Raw genomic sequence first — 17098 nt, forward strand, 5'->3', positions numbered from 1 at the left:
TCGATCAGAGAAGCCGCTGTCTCCGGCACTAAACTGTGTACACGTTCTCACTTAGGAAGCGCAAAGGTAGCTTCGGGACACGACCTGAAGTAAAAGTACACATGTTTTTCACATGAAAAAAAAGTGATGAATTTGATTTTCACATTTTTTTAATAATTTTACTCATTAATTTAAACGATGGTAAAAGGAAGCCGCGGGCCGCCTAGAAAGAGCGGGCGGACACCTAAGGGGTCCGCGGACCACGGGTTGGAAAGCCCTGCTCTAGAGTATCAGGCAAAACAGCGAATTATATTTCCGTCGATAATTCGCAAACGACGGCTACCAGGGTGAATGACTGCAGGGTGTGATACCTACGATCTTAACGTATATCCCCGTGAAATTGGTTTTAAAAAAATCGACCCCACGCTTGGTGACCTCTGCTTGCAAGTACGTTATGGTTACTGCGTATGGAATTTCTTCAGTATATTCGACGATGAGGTAACTTTTGGCACTGGTCGGTAATATTTATCTGAAACGTCCTAGCAGATTAAAACTGTGTGCCCGTCCGAGACTCGAACTCGGGACCTTTGCCTTTCGCGGGCAAGTGCTCTAGCAACTGAGCTACCGAAGCACGACTCACGCCCGGTCCTCACAGCTTTACTTCTGCCAGTATCTCGTCTCCTACATTCCAAACTTTACAGAAGCTCTCCTGCGAACCTTGCACAACTAGCACTCCTGAAAGAAAGGATACTGCGGAGACATGGCTTAGCCACAGCCTGTGGGATGTTGCCAGAATGAGATTTTCACTCTGCAGCGGAGTGTGCGATGATATGAAACTTCCTGGCAAAATAAAACTGTGTGCCCGACCGAGACTCGAACTCGGGACGTTTGCCTTCCGCGGGCAAGTGCTCTACCAACTGAGCTACCGAAGCATAGTCCGCCGCAGAGGGAGAGGGGTTAAGCGCTCACCTGCTTGACGGTGCCGGCCTCCTGCTCGGCCTTCACCTGGCTGATCTTGCGCAGCGACTCGCGGTGTTGGCCCGCACCGTTGAGGGCGGCGCCGCCCCCGCTGGCGACGCACCCACCGCCGCCTCCGCCACCGCCCCCGCTGACCACGCACGAACCGCATCCGGCGGCCGCGCTGGGCCGAAGCGGCATGCTCTCCACCCGCCGGCACGAACCAATGTGTCGGCTGAAAACACGTTTAAGCAGCAGCTAAACCAACACACTGGTAGTATACCGATCAGCGAGTAGCTCTGCGCAAGAGGCTTTAATATTTTTTTGTGGAATCTAAAATTTAAAAGCCTCTCTCACACCGGCCTGATTTAGCTTCACTGATCAGGATAGTAAAAACATACGTATGTTAAGGGAATTTTCATTCACAAAGCAGACTTATCACATTCACACAGTTCAATACTGTTCTGTCCAGATTAAATTGAGCTTAACTTACATTCCATAAGGCAGTGAAGCAATTTCGAAGTCTCGGTGCGACGAAAATTGTCAGTCGATCCTGGAAACATTTGTAATAATTATTAACTTTCGGTGATCACATGGGGAAGACCGGACATCTGCTGGTAAGACCGTGTTAGCCTTGGCTCCAATATTATACAGTGCCTTTCTAGTCGGCGTTATCGACAGCTGTTCATACCCTTATCGTATCCGAGATAGCGCTCCGTCTATAATGATCCTATCGTCGACAGGACGTTAAACCCCAATCTGCCACACTTTCTGATAAGTGTAGTGCCGTGTTTGGAGTTGCAGGCCGTGGTATTCAAGTGTAGTAAACGTGCTACCATGTAGGGGCTATAAGAGAGTTGTCGGTTTATAGCGCCGATAACTGCCCTCTTGTGATCGACGCCTGTAGAGATTGCGAGTAAGCAAGAGTGTATTATCTTTAACCCTATTAGAAGACGGTATATTAGGGTTCATCTATCCCTATGAGCTAGCTTAATTTAGGGTCTAGTCTTGTACACAGCTTCAATAACAAACGTTGCGAAGAACGATTAGATACTTGCGATCGTAATTACGTACGAATGCATATGAACATTTCCAAGATAGTGGAAGAAATGCTATACGCTCTTTACTGCCCCCACAGAGGATGCACTTTAATTTAGCAAGAGTCAAATTTTACAGCTCTAGTAACAGGAATTAGAGAAACCACTTATTCTGGCATAATCAATAATTGTGAAATAATGCTGATATCAACAAATTCCAAAAGTTGCAAGGGCCCAAACAGAATACTAGGCATTTCATGCACGGTCGATACCATGGGGCTGTTATTTAATTCAAAATCATTAATGCAATAGGCTGGGGAGTGAGGGGGCGTAATGTTTAGCACAGTAGAATCGCATGTGTATACAAAGACAATACAGAAGGCGAGATATAAGCAAATTTACCAAAGTATTTATTTGCAAGTTCTTCCATGTGGTAGGTACGATAGGCAATAATGTCTCTATCAACAAAACTTTCAAGTACAGGTACGTTAGGAACTCCACTACCTCCACGTACAATGGCTACAGTGAGCCAATCATTACCATGATCAAAAGTATCATTAACGTCAATACTAAAATTAAGTCCAGAACCACAGAAAACACAAGGTCCGTCGACAAGTGCAGTAGCAGCAACACTCTTCACTGGAATACAATTCTTCTTGTCCCCAGCTGTTGTGGTGAACTCGATGTTCTCGATGAACTGTCTGTTTAGAACGGCGACGAATTGTCCTGTAAGGCATCGTGGCGGCGTTCAATGCAGTTGGCTGTGCAGCAGCAGCAGCTCGGATAAGCCTCTGCGCGGTTTTCGCAGACGGTTTCTAGACTTAATATTAGTAATGACATTAATGATACTTTTGTTCATGGTAATGGTTGGCTCACTGTAGCCATTGTACGTGGAGGTTGTGGAGTTCCTAACGTACCTGGACTTGAAAGTTTTGTTGATAGAGACATTATTGCCTCTCGTACCTACCATATGGAAGAGCTTGCAAATAAACACTTTGGTAAATCTGCTTATATCTCGCCTTCTGCGTTGTCTTTGAAACCTGCCTCCAGCCATCCTCAATTATGTTTTCCGTGAGTTCCTTAAAGCACTTCAGACAGTTGCAGGGATGGTTCCTGATAAAGGGTACGGCCGTTTTCCTCCACCATCCTTCTCTAATCCGATGGGACTACTGACATCGCCTTTCCGTCCCCCTGTTCCAAATCGACCAACAGGCTGCTTGCGAAATCTCAGCGATCGTCGTCTTGAGGAGCAGAAATGGTAAGCAAGTCACTTAGCATATCAATAGTAATTAATTGTCATCGGGAAGGCAGCGTCGGTACTGGTTGTTGATTAAAGAATGCTGAGACTATATAGACTATTAGGGAAGAGTGGGGTAAGATCGGATAACTAATACTGCATGGCCCTTTGGAGTCAAACTATTTAATCTAACAATTGTCACATTTGGTAAAAATAATCATTGTTTACTGGCTATAATATATTACTCCTGAAAACTCATAGCTTTTTTTAATGAAAGATTAATTTATATAAGAATCCAAAGCATCTTCTCTTATCCCACTGGTGGGGTAATACTGGGAACACATAATAAATCTATGGGAATACAGAAAGACAAAATTTTCGATGAAAAAGCAGCAGAATTGTTTATTGAAATACAGGTTAATGAACAATATTATTCAGAACATTCGCATGTAAAGTAAAAGTCCCCAGCATCTGCCCCACTACCACTTCGGCGAGTCCAGCGGAGACATAATCCGCACTGAGTCCAAACTTTTCCTTTTGAGATGCAAAACGTGTCGTCACTATACAACCAGCCGACACCTGAACTGTTTTTATCCTCTTTATCCATAGGATCATTGCCACAGGACAGACTGGGTAATGCCTGGACTTGGCCCCACTCAACGTACCGGGTCTTATCCTGAGTGCAGAGGTTATAAAAACGAAACATGATCAAGGTATTGTTGAGCCAAATCCCTGTTGCTTACTAATGTAGGAATTCGTACTAATTTACTATTCCAATTTAAATAGTGTTTTAATAGGTGTTATGACTGTAAAATAACTGAGTTGTAAAAAGAAAAGAACATTACTGTGTTGATACCGTAAAACAAACTTACCTTAACAAAAGCTCGGTGAATTTAACGAGAAACAACAGGCCAATATGGTCGCTCCATCTTGTCTAGTACTGGAGTGTAATTCTGTGTCTCTTCACCAGAGGGCGTAAATAATGTTATTAGAAACACGGTACCGGGTTTCACCCCACTAGCCGGTCTTACCCTACTTCCTCCTGTCGGACGGGAAACTACGGCCCCATTCTTTTATAGCTGGGATACAATATAATGTATTAAACATGAATTCAATAACAGGACATTCATTACGGTGAAATAAAGCTCCCTACCAGCAATAAAATACACACGGAGAAACGCTGCGCAGTGTTCGCAACGCCAGGACACGCATTTCAGATACGGACAGAAGAGGATGTATGATCGTTAGCTGCATGCTTAAATCAACAGAATATTTCGGAGACACGACTATTTGTTTGCCACTAAGTAATATGGAGGCATGCGAAACAAAATTTATTGCAGACACACAGCGTTACGAGTTCTGCACATGTATTTCAACATGGCCCAACGGAACTGAGGGCGCTAGATTCAATACACGAAGAAAAGCGGAACAAATTCGCTTAATTGAATCGCAGTCGCTAAACAAAATACCTCCGCAATAGTTTAAGTAAAGAATAGAAGCAATTTAAACGAACGGAGTTTAGAGGGGTGTGTTAGTTTACGGTCATTTAATAAAAAGTACAAAGAGGACTGCATCAATGTGCGTAATTAAAAAAAAAACACTTTTCACACTTTCATGACATACAAGGAATTATTCGCAGTTGCGAAAACGGACAACCCTCACAAGGGGACCCTCCATACTGTAAATCACCGTTTTGATGCGCCTCAAATATGCTGTAGAGGCACTTACCGTGAGTACCTGGCTATGTGGTTTTTTAGCGACGGGCTTTGGTTTTAGAGAAAATCGGTTTAGAAGTTCATTGGGTGCTTTGTATATTCGTAACATTACAAATTTTCCGAGCGCAGCGTAAAGGTTCACGGCTACCATGGTGGAGGTAACGTGTTCGAATCCCGCTCGTGTAATTTCGTTTTTTTTTTTTTCAAAATCGACCGACTTTTTAATTTTATTTCATATAATATCAACAAACAGTGTAAGATGTGCGAAATTATAAAGATATATTCGGTTATTAATTTTTCAAGTCATACAATATCACAAAATCTTGTTTTTCATCGTCCGCATTCCTTGATATGCCAGAACAGTATTTTGGGTGATACATAGAAAGAACCGAAGCACATATTTTCGCAGCACCACGAGCATTTTATGAAAGCAACCGTCTTGCAGGCGCACGGTTTCTTCATGAGCGATACCGGGAAACAGAATTATTTTGCATTCAAAAAGATTTCTCCTTCATCCGCTAATTTCGATGCGAACCATGCGTATCTAATCATGCTTTCAAAATTAGGAGCGCTGAATTCATGTAGGATCAGCGAATGTAATTTTATCGAATCTTCCCTAGAAGCGATCTCTTTATTGTCTTTCATCAAGTCGGGAGCATTCTGAATAGTTTTAGTGAAGATTTTCGTCTGTCGGTAAAAATAAACAACGCAGGGCTGGCAATACGGACTGCACTTTGATGGACCAATTTTAGGGTGCAGATTCTCGCTTTCCTTTCATCAGTGAATAGCTGATAGTATACACTTTAAGCGGTTTGCCCTCTCCACGAATCGATAACGTAGAAAAAAATTTTATGTCCCATGTACGGAAGAATTACAGAACCCAAAAATTCTTCTAACACCAGTTTCGTGAACTTACCGGATTTCGTGCAGGACATGATTACATTTCTGTATTTTCCACTTAATTCGTCTACTCGTTTTTGAAAATTAGGACCAAATTTTCCGGACGATTTTTGCATACACAAAAAAAAAAAAAAAAAAAAAAAATGGGAGCAAGATTGGAACACGGTACCTCAAGCGCGGTAGCCGTGAATCCTTACCGGTGCTCTACACTGACATCTGGGAAAATATGTGACGTTACACATACAGAAATCACGCAGTGAACTTCAAAATCGATTTTCTCAAAACTAAGGCCCGTCGCCAAAAAGCTGGATAGCCAGGTAGTCACGGTAAGTTACTCTACAACATATTTGAAGCGCATCAAAATCCGTGATTTACAGTATGGAGGGTCCCCTTGTCAGCTGCATAATGGGATGACAACAGTAAACATCTGTGCCGAACCGGTACTGGAACTCGGATTTGCGAGCAGGACATTTTAACTGAATGTCGCTGACTGCGGTCGGTCCCCCTACCCCACCCCCCACCCCCGCCCCCCTTCGTTTTTTCCTCGCCTTCCCTCCTTTTTTTCCCATCATCAGTCCAGGTTCCCCCGACCTGCCCTCGGATGTGGTATATAATGTTTGTGAAAAATTTTTTGTGTAGTGTTCAAGTGAATGTTCAGTGTTGTTCGTCTTTCCAAAGTGTTGCGAACAGAAATCATGCTGTCGCCGGATGTGACTCACGTCTCTTGCGAACTGAAACCAGACTGTCGCCGTGTTTTCTAATTGTCTGTCTATTATTTTACCTGTCTGCTTCATATGTATTTTTATTAGCCTCATCATCCCTTGGTTTCTATGTTTTAAGTTCCACGATGTTTTTCGGCCATGTTACCATTTATGTCTCCGAATTTATCGCCTATTTTTATTGTTTATTGTATTCCTCTTTTTAAAACAAATTCTGTAGGCTGAAGAGCGGCATAATAAGCTACTGCTAGCCCGCTCCTTTCGGGGGGAATCGAAACTCAATAAAGAAAAAGGAAAAAAATACTGATATCGGCGCATGAATACGATATTGCAGTGTCCGTATAGTTCAGAGGTATGATGCAATGTTCCTTCCGCTATGCATGCAAGCCCTGTGGCTACTACAGTCGTCATGAAATATATTCATAGTCGCGAATATGAACAATCATCAACTGTATATGGCCGGCAACTGTGGCCGAGCTGTTCTAGGCGCTTCAGTTGGGAAACGCGCGACCGCTACGGTCGTAGCTTCGAATCCTGTCTCGGGCTTGGATGTATGTGATGTCCTTAGGTTAGTTAGGTTTAAGTAGTTCTAAGTTATAGGGGACTGATGACCTCAGATGTAAAGTCCCATAGTGCTTGGAGCCATTTGAACTGTAAATAGAATGACGATAGGGAAAATTTGAGCTGGACTGGGGCTCAATCCCGTTTTCCCGCTTTACGCGAGCGGTCGCATTAACCTCTTTGGTTATCCATGCCAGACCCAAACATCCACATGTCGTCATTCATGCATCACAATCTGAACTGGTACACTTGCGTGCATGTACAGACGAATATTAAATCGTACTTCTTAACAATACAGGCGATGCGATATCGCATTTATCTCTGTACGTGAATTACATAACGTGTACAGAGTGCAGGCTGTGATGCATGACCGGTAACATGTGGATATTTACGTCTGGCCTTGAGCCGTGCACGGATAGCCAAAGTGGTTAAGCTGTCCGCTCGCGTAAAATGGGAGATCCGGGTTCAAGTGCCGGTCTGGCACAAATTTTCATTCCCATCATTCCTTTGAACATCTGACGGTTGTTCATATTCCAATTAAGAAACTATTTCATGTATTTCATGACGGCTGTCGTTGCCGTAGCGGCTTTTCCTTCGGGAGTTCATGTAAAATGAATTGTTCAAATGGCTCTGAGCACTATGGGACTCTACTGCTGAGGTCATAAATCCCCTATAACTTGGAACTACTTAAACCTAACTAACCTAAGGACATCACACACATCGATGTCCGAGGCAGGATTCGAGCCTGCGACCGTAGCGGTCGCGCGGTTCCAGGCTGTAGCGCCTAGAACCGCAAGGCCACTCTGGCCGGCGCGTGCATGTACAAAAGAACATTGCTTCGTACTTCTTAACAACACAGGCACTACGATATCGTATTTCCGCGATATTTTGAACAGCTGAGCTAGCTTCATAACTCTGAGTGGGGAGATATACCGGCAGCTCACACTAGTCCAAAACTTACCTGTGCCTATCAGCTGCACCTGCGTCCAACTTCTAGTGCCGCTGCCGTACAATTGACATTTGCCTGTTGGCGAAGGCCCTTACTTCCCTGTAGCCGTTCCGCTCCTCGCGTAATATTACCAATAACTGTGGTCAACTTCTGAGGGGAGGTCTTTCACAGCTTCTCTGGTCAAAGATTGGTATATGCGTCCACAAAATCATAAGGTGCCCTGCAGAGTTTCGTTTGAACGTTGGCTGTACCTCTACTAGGGTCTAAGAAAAAAAATTATTTACTTTAACCTAAATGTTCATCGTTCTTCCAGCCATGTTGGTCTCCACTTTTTAGTATCCGTGAGAGATTAATGAAACCCTAACCATTTGGGACCCCTGAAGCTGACACGTCTTCAAGTGCTTTTCAGCGAATGAAAGTACATCGCAAATTGATACTGATATCCAGGATGTAAAAAAGAAAAAAAAAATATGCAAAATTTCAGTGTTCAGAGGAAATAAAAACAAATAACTTATAATGCGACAATATGTCACACGTAAACCGTTTCGCAGCTAGGGTCCATGAATGTTTTAACGCAAGTGATGTTCGAAACTGTATCCAAACTGCCCTTGATGTGTATTGCTTTAGAGATGTTGCTGAAAACGTCGTCCATTTACTTGATTGTCTAACTGGCACCTGATTGTCTAAGACGCTTAAAACAGCCATGTATCTGACGAATTATGGCTGCGGCTTCAGTCAAACGGGCAACCAGCACTTATGGAGTGGCGATCGGTATTGCGTAAACAGAAAGGCACAAAAAGAAGGACATAGGAAGTTACCAACACACCTAAAACAGTATTCACCACTTGACAGTTGGAACGCTGCCTCTGAATATCACGTCCAATCTTTCATTGGACCCTGTCGACAAAGACGTGCACTCGTGACATTTTTTCATATAAGAATGGGTTTTCTTTTCATCTCCTATACACACGCAAAAATTTTGTACACATAGCTCAAAATGTTCAAATGTGTGTGAAATCGTAAGGGACCAAACTGCTTAGGTCATCGGTCCATAGACTTACACACTACTTAAAGTAACTTAAACTAACTTACGCTAAGAACAACACACACACACCCATGCCCGAGTAAGGACTCAAACCTCCGGCGGGAGGGCCCGCTCACCCCGTGACATGACGCCACGAACCGAGCAGCCGCTCCGCGCGTCTGTACACATAGTATTTTACGATTGTATTTATACCTCAATAAATATCTAAACTGAGGTGTGTTTTGCTTCGTCCAAATGGCACGTACTAGTATACAGACTATAAAACAGCTACACATTGAGAAAGAAGGATACAGAAGGTAAATTTCAAGGAATTATTGTCACGTTTCGGAAAGACAGTAATAAAAACAGGAGGACTAAAAATGGGACGTAACCTCAAAAACAAAATTTCGAATTTAGGCCCACATACAATTGTTTCCGTGAAAGTAAGCATGTTTTGACAGATAAGGAACGAGTATATGGCATAAAAACTTGCCTGAACGATCGAGGTTAGTACTTGGATTTCATCCTACTCCTCACTTCAGAATTTTTAAGCTTTCGCATCTATGATTATACAGGATGCAACGGGTATAAGTGAAGAGACTTTTGTATGTGAGACCTTAACATGTACACACTTCAGTGTGTTGACTGTTTTTTCTCTGTATGGAACAGTCTTCCCACAGACACACCACACTCTTTACGACCTGATGTTTTCTGTATGGCAGTACAAGGACCGCGCAGTGGAATACAACTATGAGTACAGACTAACCGTTTTTCGTCCATGCTCCTGCCTCTGAATCACTGGTCCCGGGTTCGATTCCCAGCCGGGTTGGGAAATTTTTTTACCCGTGGACTGGGTGTCTGTGTTGTCCTCATCATTTCATCACCATCTTTCACCACAGTGGCTAGACTGGACTGTGTAAAAAATTGGACTATGTAAAAATTGGGACTTTGTAAGGGCGCTGATGACCACGCAGTTGAGCGCCCCCCAGACCAAACATCATCATCATCATCATCACCATTTGTCTCCATGCGTCCACACTTCAATACCTGACCTGCTATCCATGGGAAAAAATTTACTATTGGTTTGCTCTTGACGTATTTATTTGGAGATACTAACCAGCCTAAAAACATACGATTGATGCTAACTACAAGTATTAGTCTGCAGATGACGTAAATGCATATGTAATGTTGTTCAGTCACCAGTACAAATATCTACAAAAACGGTTCAAATGGCTCTGAGCACTATGGGACTTAACATCTGAGGTCATCAGTCCCCTAGAACTTAGAACTACTCAAACCTAACTAACCTAAGGACATTACACACATCCATGCCAGAGGCAGGATTCGAACCTGCGACATCTACACTTATAACGGTTACTCCCTGTGTTATTGAAGACAAGACCAATTCAAGCCCCTTAATACGAGCATGCTCTAAATACCGACGACAGCAAAAGAAGTAAAGCGAAGTGCATTTTGGGTGACGAAACCACGACCAGTTGCTTTATTAATTATCATTTGAAACCGTTTATTTTCCCTCCACCTAACGTTCTAGACATTCTTTCTTCACTGGGATCGTGGAGATGACATGTAGGCCTGTGATATACGCAATTATATAATGAAGCGTTTTAAGGAGCCATATTTACAGCTTATGCATTTATATGATGTCTCTACGATATCTGTGCTGCAGCTGTAGCTGCTACAAAATATTGAGTACCGGTAAATGCCCAGCACTTAAGGACGAACCTACACTGGGTCGAAAAGTTTTGTCATACACAAACTGTTATAAAGTAAGTGGCTGTAGATTGCTAATTTCACTCACGATCACGGTATTTAGCGACCAGAGTGGATAGGGTAAAAAAACTTTTAATTAAATTTGCTAAATGGCCCAATCTATTCGGCGTGAACGAAATAATGACATATAACATTGTTGGAAAGTACCACGGTTGCGCAGAAAATAATGTATCAGTTTTTTTCTCAGCTCACGCCCCAACATCGTGCAGCCCGCCTCCAGTGGTGTCGCGACAGGCGTGAATGGAGGGACGAATGGAGACGTGTCGTCTTCAGCGATGAGAGTCGCTTCTGCCTTGGTGCCAATGATGGTCGTATGCGTGTTTGGCGCCGTGCAGCTGAGCGCCACAATCATACGACCGAGGCACACAGGGCCAACACCCGGCATCATGGCGTGGGGAGCGATCTCCTACACTGGCCGTACACCTCTGGTGATGGTCGAGGGGACACTGAGTAGTGCACGGTACATCCAAACCGTCATCGAACCCATCGTTCTACCATTCCTAGACCGGCAAGCGAACTTGCTGTTCCAACAGGACAATGCACGTCCGCATGTATCCCGTGCCGCCCAACGTGCTCTAGAAGGTGTAAGTCAACTACCCTGGCCAGCAAGATCTCCGGATCTGTCCCCCATTGAGCATGTTTGGGACTGGATGAAGCGTCGTCTCACGCGGTCTGCACGTCCAGCACGAACGCTGGTCCAACTGAGGCGCCAGGTGGAAATGGCATGGCAAGCCGTTCCACAGGACTACATCCAGCATCTCTACGATCGTCTCCATGGGAGAATAGCAGCCTGCATTGCTGCGAAAAGTGGATATACACTGTACTAGTGCCGACATTGTGCATGCTCTGTTGCCTGTGTCTATGTGCGTGTGGTTCTGTCAGTGTGATCATGTGATGTATCTGACCCCAGGAATGTGTCAATATAGTTTCCCCTTCCTGGGACAATGAATTCACGGTGTTCTTATTTCAATTTCCAGGAGTGTACATTTAAATCAATTGACGACCATTGAGCTAGCGTCACGAATTTTCAAGCGTCTATTGCCATGTATGAAGGCGAGTGACACCACGAGTGTTGACGCCGATCGAGGGGTGACACTGAGCGGTTGCAGCACCCACCTGTGTCCGGCGGTCATGTCGCAGCGGCGCTGCATGACGTGCCACACCTCCCAGCAGATGGAGGTGTAGGCGGCCGCCATGATGCACGTGGGCACCACCAGGATGAGTACCAGCATGTACAGCTCGTGCAGCCGCCACAGCGCCTCGTGCTCCCAGTCGCGCACGCACCAGAACGCCTGCACCTTCAGCCCCACCGGCAGGTGGATCTGCGCACACCGAGGAACAGTGTCGTGAGGCACGAGCTGGGCTCTCTACATCTACATCTACATACATACTCCGCAGTCCAACATACTGTGCTCTCGGAGGGTACCTCCTACCACAACTAGCATCCTCTCTCCCCGTTCCACTCCCAAACAGAACGAGGAAAAAATGACTGCCTATGTGCCTCTGTACGAGCCCTAATCTCTTATCTTTGTGGTCTTACCGCGAAATGTAAGTTGGCGGCAGTAAAACTGTACTGCAGTCAGCCTCAAATGCAGGGTCTCTACCTTTCCTCAGTAGCGATTCACGGAAAGATCGGCTCCTTTCCTCTTGAGACCCCCACCCGAGTTCCCGAAGCATTTCCGTAACATTCGCATGGTGATCAAACCTACCAGTAACAAATCTAGCAGCCCGCCTGTGAATTGCTTCTACCCCTCCCTCAATCCGACCTCATAGGGTTCCCAAACGCTCGAGCAGTACTCAAGAGTAGGTCCTATTAGTGTTTTATAAGCGGTCTCTTTTACAGATAAACCACATCTTTCCAAAATTCTACCAATGAACCGAAGACGACTATCCGCCTTCCCCACAACTGTCAATAGATGCTTGTCCCACTTCATATCGCTCTGCAATGTTACACCCAAATATTTAATCGACGTGACTGTGTCAAGCAGTACGCTACTAATGGAGTATTCAAACATTACTGGACACTTTTTTCCTATTCATCTGTATTAATTTACATTTATCTATATTTAGTGTTAGCTGCCATTCTTTACAACAATCACAAATCCTGTCCAAGTCATCTTGTATCCTCCTACAGTCACTAAACGACGACACCTTCCCGTACACCACAGCATCATCAGCAAACAGCCGCACATTGCTATCCACCCTATCGAAAAGATCATTTATGTAGATAGAAAACAACAGCGGACCTACCACACTTTCCTGGGTCACTCCAGATGATACCCTCACCTCCGATGATCACTCATCATCGAGGACAACGTACTGGGTTCTATTACTTAAGAAGTATTCGACCCTCTCACATACTTGGGAACCAATCCCATATGCTCGTACCTTAGTTAAGAGTCTGCATTGTGGTACCGAGTTAAACGCTTTCCGGAAGTCAAGGAATACGGCATCCGTGTTATACCCTTCATCCATGGTTCGAAAGATATCATAAAAAAAAGGGCGAGTTGCGTTTTGCAGGAGCGATGGTTTCTAAAGCCGTGCTGATTCTCGAGGTGGATTACAAAACTCATCACTGATCAGACCTGAGAGCACTTCAAGAAGGCAAGCACGGAAGTTTCGCGGAGATTCTCAGCCAACTCCAGACGCTACAACTTTCCAATGACGTTTTTCATGATACTATGCTGTTTCTACATTTCCAACGTAGAAATACATGTCAGTGGTATGCCATAATTATACTTTCTGTATTAATAATTCTCTGTTTTTGTTTACGTTCGGTCACAGATATTGATAAAGATATTCTGTTCTTTCACTTAACCACTGATACAAAAGTATGTTATTATTGTTACCTATTCAGTACAACTGTACTATCTTTGATATAACTTGAATGCCGAGGGTTTCTTCCAGTTTAAGTGCTCGTCCCGTTTTTCCTGTGATGTCTGTCTATTTCACAAGAGACATGGCTGTCAGGCAATACTGACCCTACGGCTTCTCTTAGAAGATAGATTAAAAAAAGGCAAACGTACGTTCCTTCATTTACCGACTTTGAGAAAGCTTCTGGCAATGTTGACTCGAATACACTCTTTCAAATTCTAAAGGTGGCAGGGGTAAAATACAGGGAGCGAAAGGATATTTATAGTTTGTGCAGAAACCAGATGGAAATTATGAGTCGAGGAACATGAACGGGAAGCAGTGGTTGGGAAGGAAGTGAGACAGGGTTGTAGCCTCTCCCCGATGTTATTCAATCTGTATATTGAGAAAGCAGTAAAGGAAGCAAAAGAAAAATTCGGAGTGGGTATTAGAATCCATGGGGAAGAAATAAAAACGTTGAGGTTCACTAATGACATTGTAATTGTGTCAGAGACACCAAAAGACTTGGAAGAGCAGTTGAACGGAATGGACAGTGTCTCGAAAGGAGGATATAAGATGAACATCAACAAAAACAAAACGAGGATAATGGATTGTAGCCGAATTAAGTCGGGTGATTCTGTGGGAATTAGATAAGGAAATGAGACATTTAAAGTAGTAAAGGAGTTTTGTTGTTTGGAGAGCAAAATAACTGATGATGGTCGAAGTAGAGAAAATATAAAATGTAGACTAGCAATGGCAAGGAAAGCGTTTTGAAGAAGAGAAATTTGTTAACATCGAGTATAGGTTTAAGCGTCAGGGAGTTGTTTCTGAAAGTATTTGTATGGAGTGTATCTGTGTATGGAAGTGAAACAAGGACGATAAATAGTTTGGACAAGAAGAAAACAGAAGCTTTCAAATGTGGTGCTACAGAAGAATGCTGAAGATTAGATGGGTATATCACATAACTAATGAGGACGTATTGAATAGAATTGGGGAGTCTGTGGCACAACACGACTAGAAGAAGGGATCAGTTGGTAGGACATGTTCTAAGGCATCAAGGGACCACCAATTTAGTGTTGGAGGACAGCGTGTAGGGTGAAAATCGTAGATGGAGACCAAGAGATGAATACACTTAGCAGATTCAGAAGGACGCAGGTTGCAGTAGGTACTGGGAGATGAAGAAGCTTGCACAGGATAGAATGGCATGGAGAGCTGCATCAAACTAGTCTCAGGACTGAAGACCACAACAACAACATGACTGTCAGTATTTTAAGACAAATTTTGTCAAGTATTAGTACAATTTCAGTGGATAATTTAGATGCAGGTCAGCTGCAAACGAAAATGGGATGCTTTTAACTAATTTCTTGAAAATGTAAATCTGTAGCTATACATTCGTTGAGTTTTGCTATTTTTGTATGCATTGTACTTCCATAATTTTTTTAATGTTTACGTTGGTAGACACCCTGGGTGCAGTGACCTTTATTTGGACCCCAGGCCATGTCGGGATACCGGGCACTGAACACGTTGACCGCCCGGCCAAACAGGCCGCAAGGAAGTCATCTCTGGAGATTGGCCTCCCGGAGACCGATTTGCGACCAGTCTTCAACTGAAAAGTTTTCGCGATCTGGAATACTGAATGGCGCACGCTGAGAACACCAAATAGACTCCGTTCTATCAAGGAGAAGCCGAACGTGTGGCGGTCATCCATGCGAGCCTCTCACAGGGAATCAGTTGTCCTTTGCCGGCTCCGCATTGGCCATACGTGGCTAACACATGGCTACTTTCTCCGTCGCGAGGCCCCACCTCGATGTCGCTGTGGCTCCCTTCTCACTGTCCTCCAAAACTTGCTGGACTGCCCAATTGTAGCCGCTTTACGGCGAACTTTTAACCTTCCCAGCACTTACCTTCAGGGTTGGGGGACGATTCCTCAACCTTTGTTTGCATTATTTTGCCTTTGTGTTCGTCTTTTCCCTGAATGTGTTCGTCCCACCTTGCCTTTTTGTGGTGGATAGTTTAGTGTGTTGCAGAATGGCTGGCTCATCCACTTTGTATTCTTGTGATCAGCCAGCCCTGACCATTTGCGCTGTTTTTTAGTGCATTTTTCTACTTTTCCTCATGGTGTATGTTTTCCTCGTTTTTTGTTCATGTCATTCGTTTCTTTTTTCGTGTGGTTACACATTCCTTTTCCCTCTTTTACTTTCCCAGCCGTTTTTTTGAGTTGTTTCACGCTGAGCAGCCTTGTTTGCGTCAGGAACAAGGGACTGATGACCCTGTAGTTTGGTCCCTGTATCCCTCAAACCAACCAACCAACATCCTGTATGATGGTTACTAACCGAAACCAATAAATGAGTGTTAGGACAAATAAACAGCTGATGGTTAAAATGCTTTTTCTAAAATATCTTGCGGCTGTTTGAAGCTCAACGTTTGGAAACGCTACAAGAGAGCTGTTGTGCATCACGGCGTGGTTTCCTGTTGACATTCTGAGGGTTTACGTTCCTGGAATGAAAAATTAGAAGTGTTCGAGTTAACACGGAGGCTTAGCACCAATTATTCTTCCCGCGAAACATTCACGATTGGGACAGGAAATGGGAAAAATGACCGTAAGGTGGATTGCTGAGTCAAGATGTAGATCTTGAGCTAGACTGTGTACCGGACATTTCAGAGTATGAGGTGTTCACAGTGGTGGGTTCAGTCAAAGTATTCACAGGCAGCAGCACAATCTCAAAATAGTCGTGGCTTCGGTAGAAATTTGTCAAAATGCTTCTACTTTTTGCACAAGATTTGGTACGTAGGACATCCGCAACTGAGATGCATGATAATGTACAGAGATCCGTGGAGGAAAATTTCCGCCAACATGCAATGATTGGAACTCTTATACTGACTGGTCCGACCGCATGTTATGTATTACCAAATACTATAACTTCATACAGCTGAAGATGGGATATTAAAATATCGGAACCAATAGTGGTATCAATAAATGTTAGTACATCTGAAGCGGATCTCTCTAAGGTAACTTCCTTTTTTTATTGCTAAAATTGTTCACTCACACAACAATTCCTTGCGTATTTGTTTCTGTAGAGCTCTTTCTCTACCATTACTAATTCGCAGAACTCACCGTTAAAACCAAGTTGTATTCCAAGTCAATATTGAATGTTCTAGAACAGTGGTCATCCAAAATGTTTTCTCGAGAGCATATACACTACCGTTGTGGGGCGGACCCTCTGACAGATGTTATTATTAATTCAAAAACAGCATGAATTAATATTTAATGAGTCCCCAGTAGACTAGCTACAGTCCCCAAGTACTCATCGTCAAACGTCGACACGATTTGCAACACTTCGTGTCGAATACTCTCTGTTTCAGATTAATGACCTCTTAA

The 17098-nt window shown here is 43.8% G+C and overlaps 1 protein-coding gene across 1 annotated transcript in view; it reads right to left on the bottom strand.

Annotated features, from left to right (window-relative positions):
* LOC126278471 (G-protein coupled receptor 54-like) overlaps window positions 1–17098 on the bottom strand; it is a 1326787-nt gene that overhangs the window by 54208 nt on the left and 1255481 nt on the right. The window contains exons 4-5 of the mRNA XM_049978614.1: window positions 11986–12191; window positions 949–1171 (exon numbers count right to left, since the gene is read on the bottom strand). Of these exons, the coding sequence (XP_049834571.1) occupies window positions 949–1171; window positions 11986–12191 (429 nt within the window). The remainder of the gene's footprint in view (window positions 1–948; window positions 1172–11985; window positions 12192–17098) is intronic.

Source organism: Schistocerca gregaria, chromosome 6 (genome assembly GCF_023897955.1).
Source record: "Schistocerca gregaria isolate iqSchGreg1 chromosome 6, iqSchGreg1.2, whole genome shotgun sequence".
NCBI classification, from domain to species: Eukaryota; Metazoa; Arthropoda; class Insecta; order Orthoptera; family Acrididae; genus Schistocerca; species Schistocerca gregaria.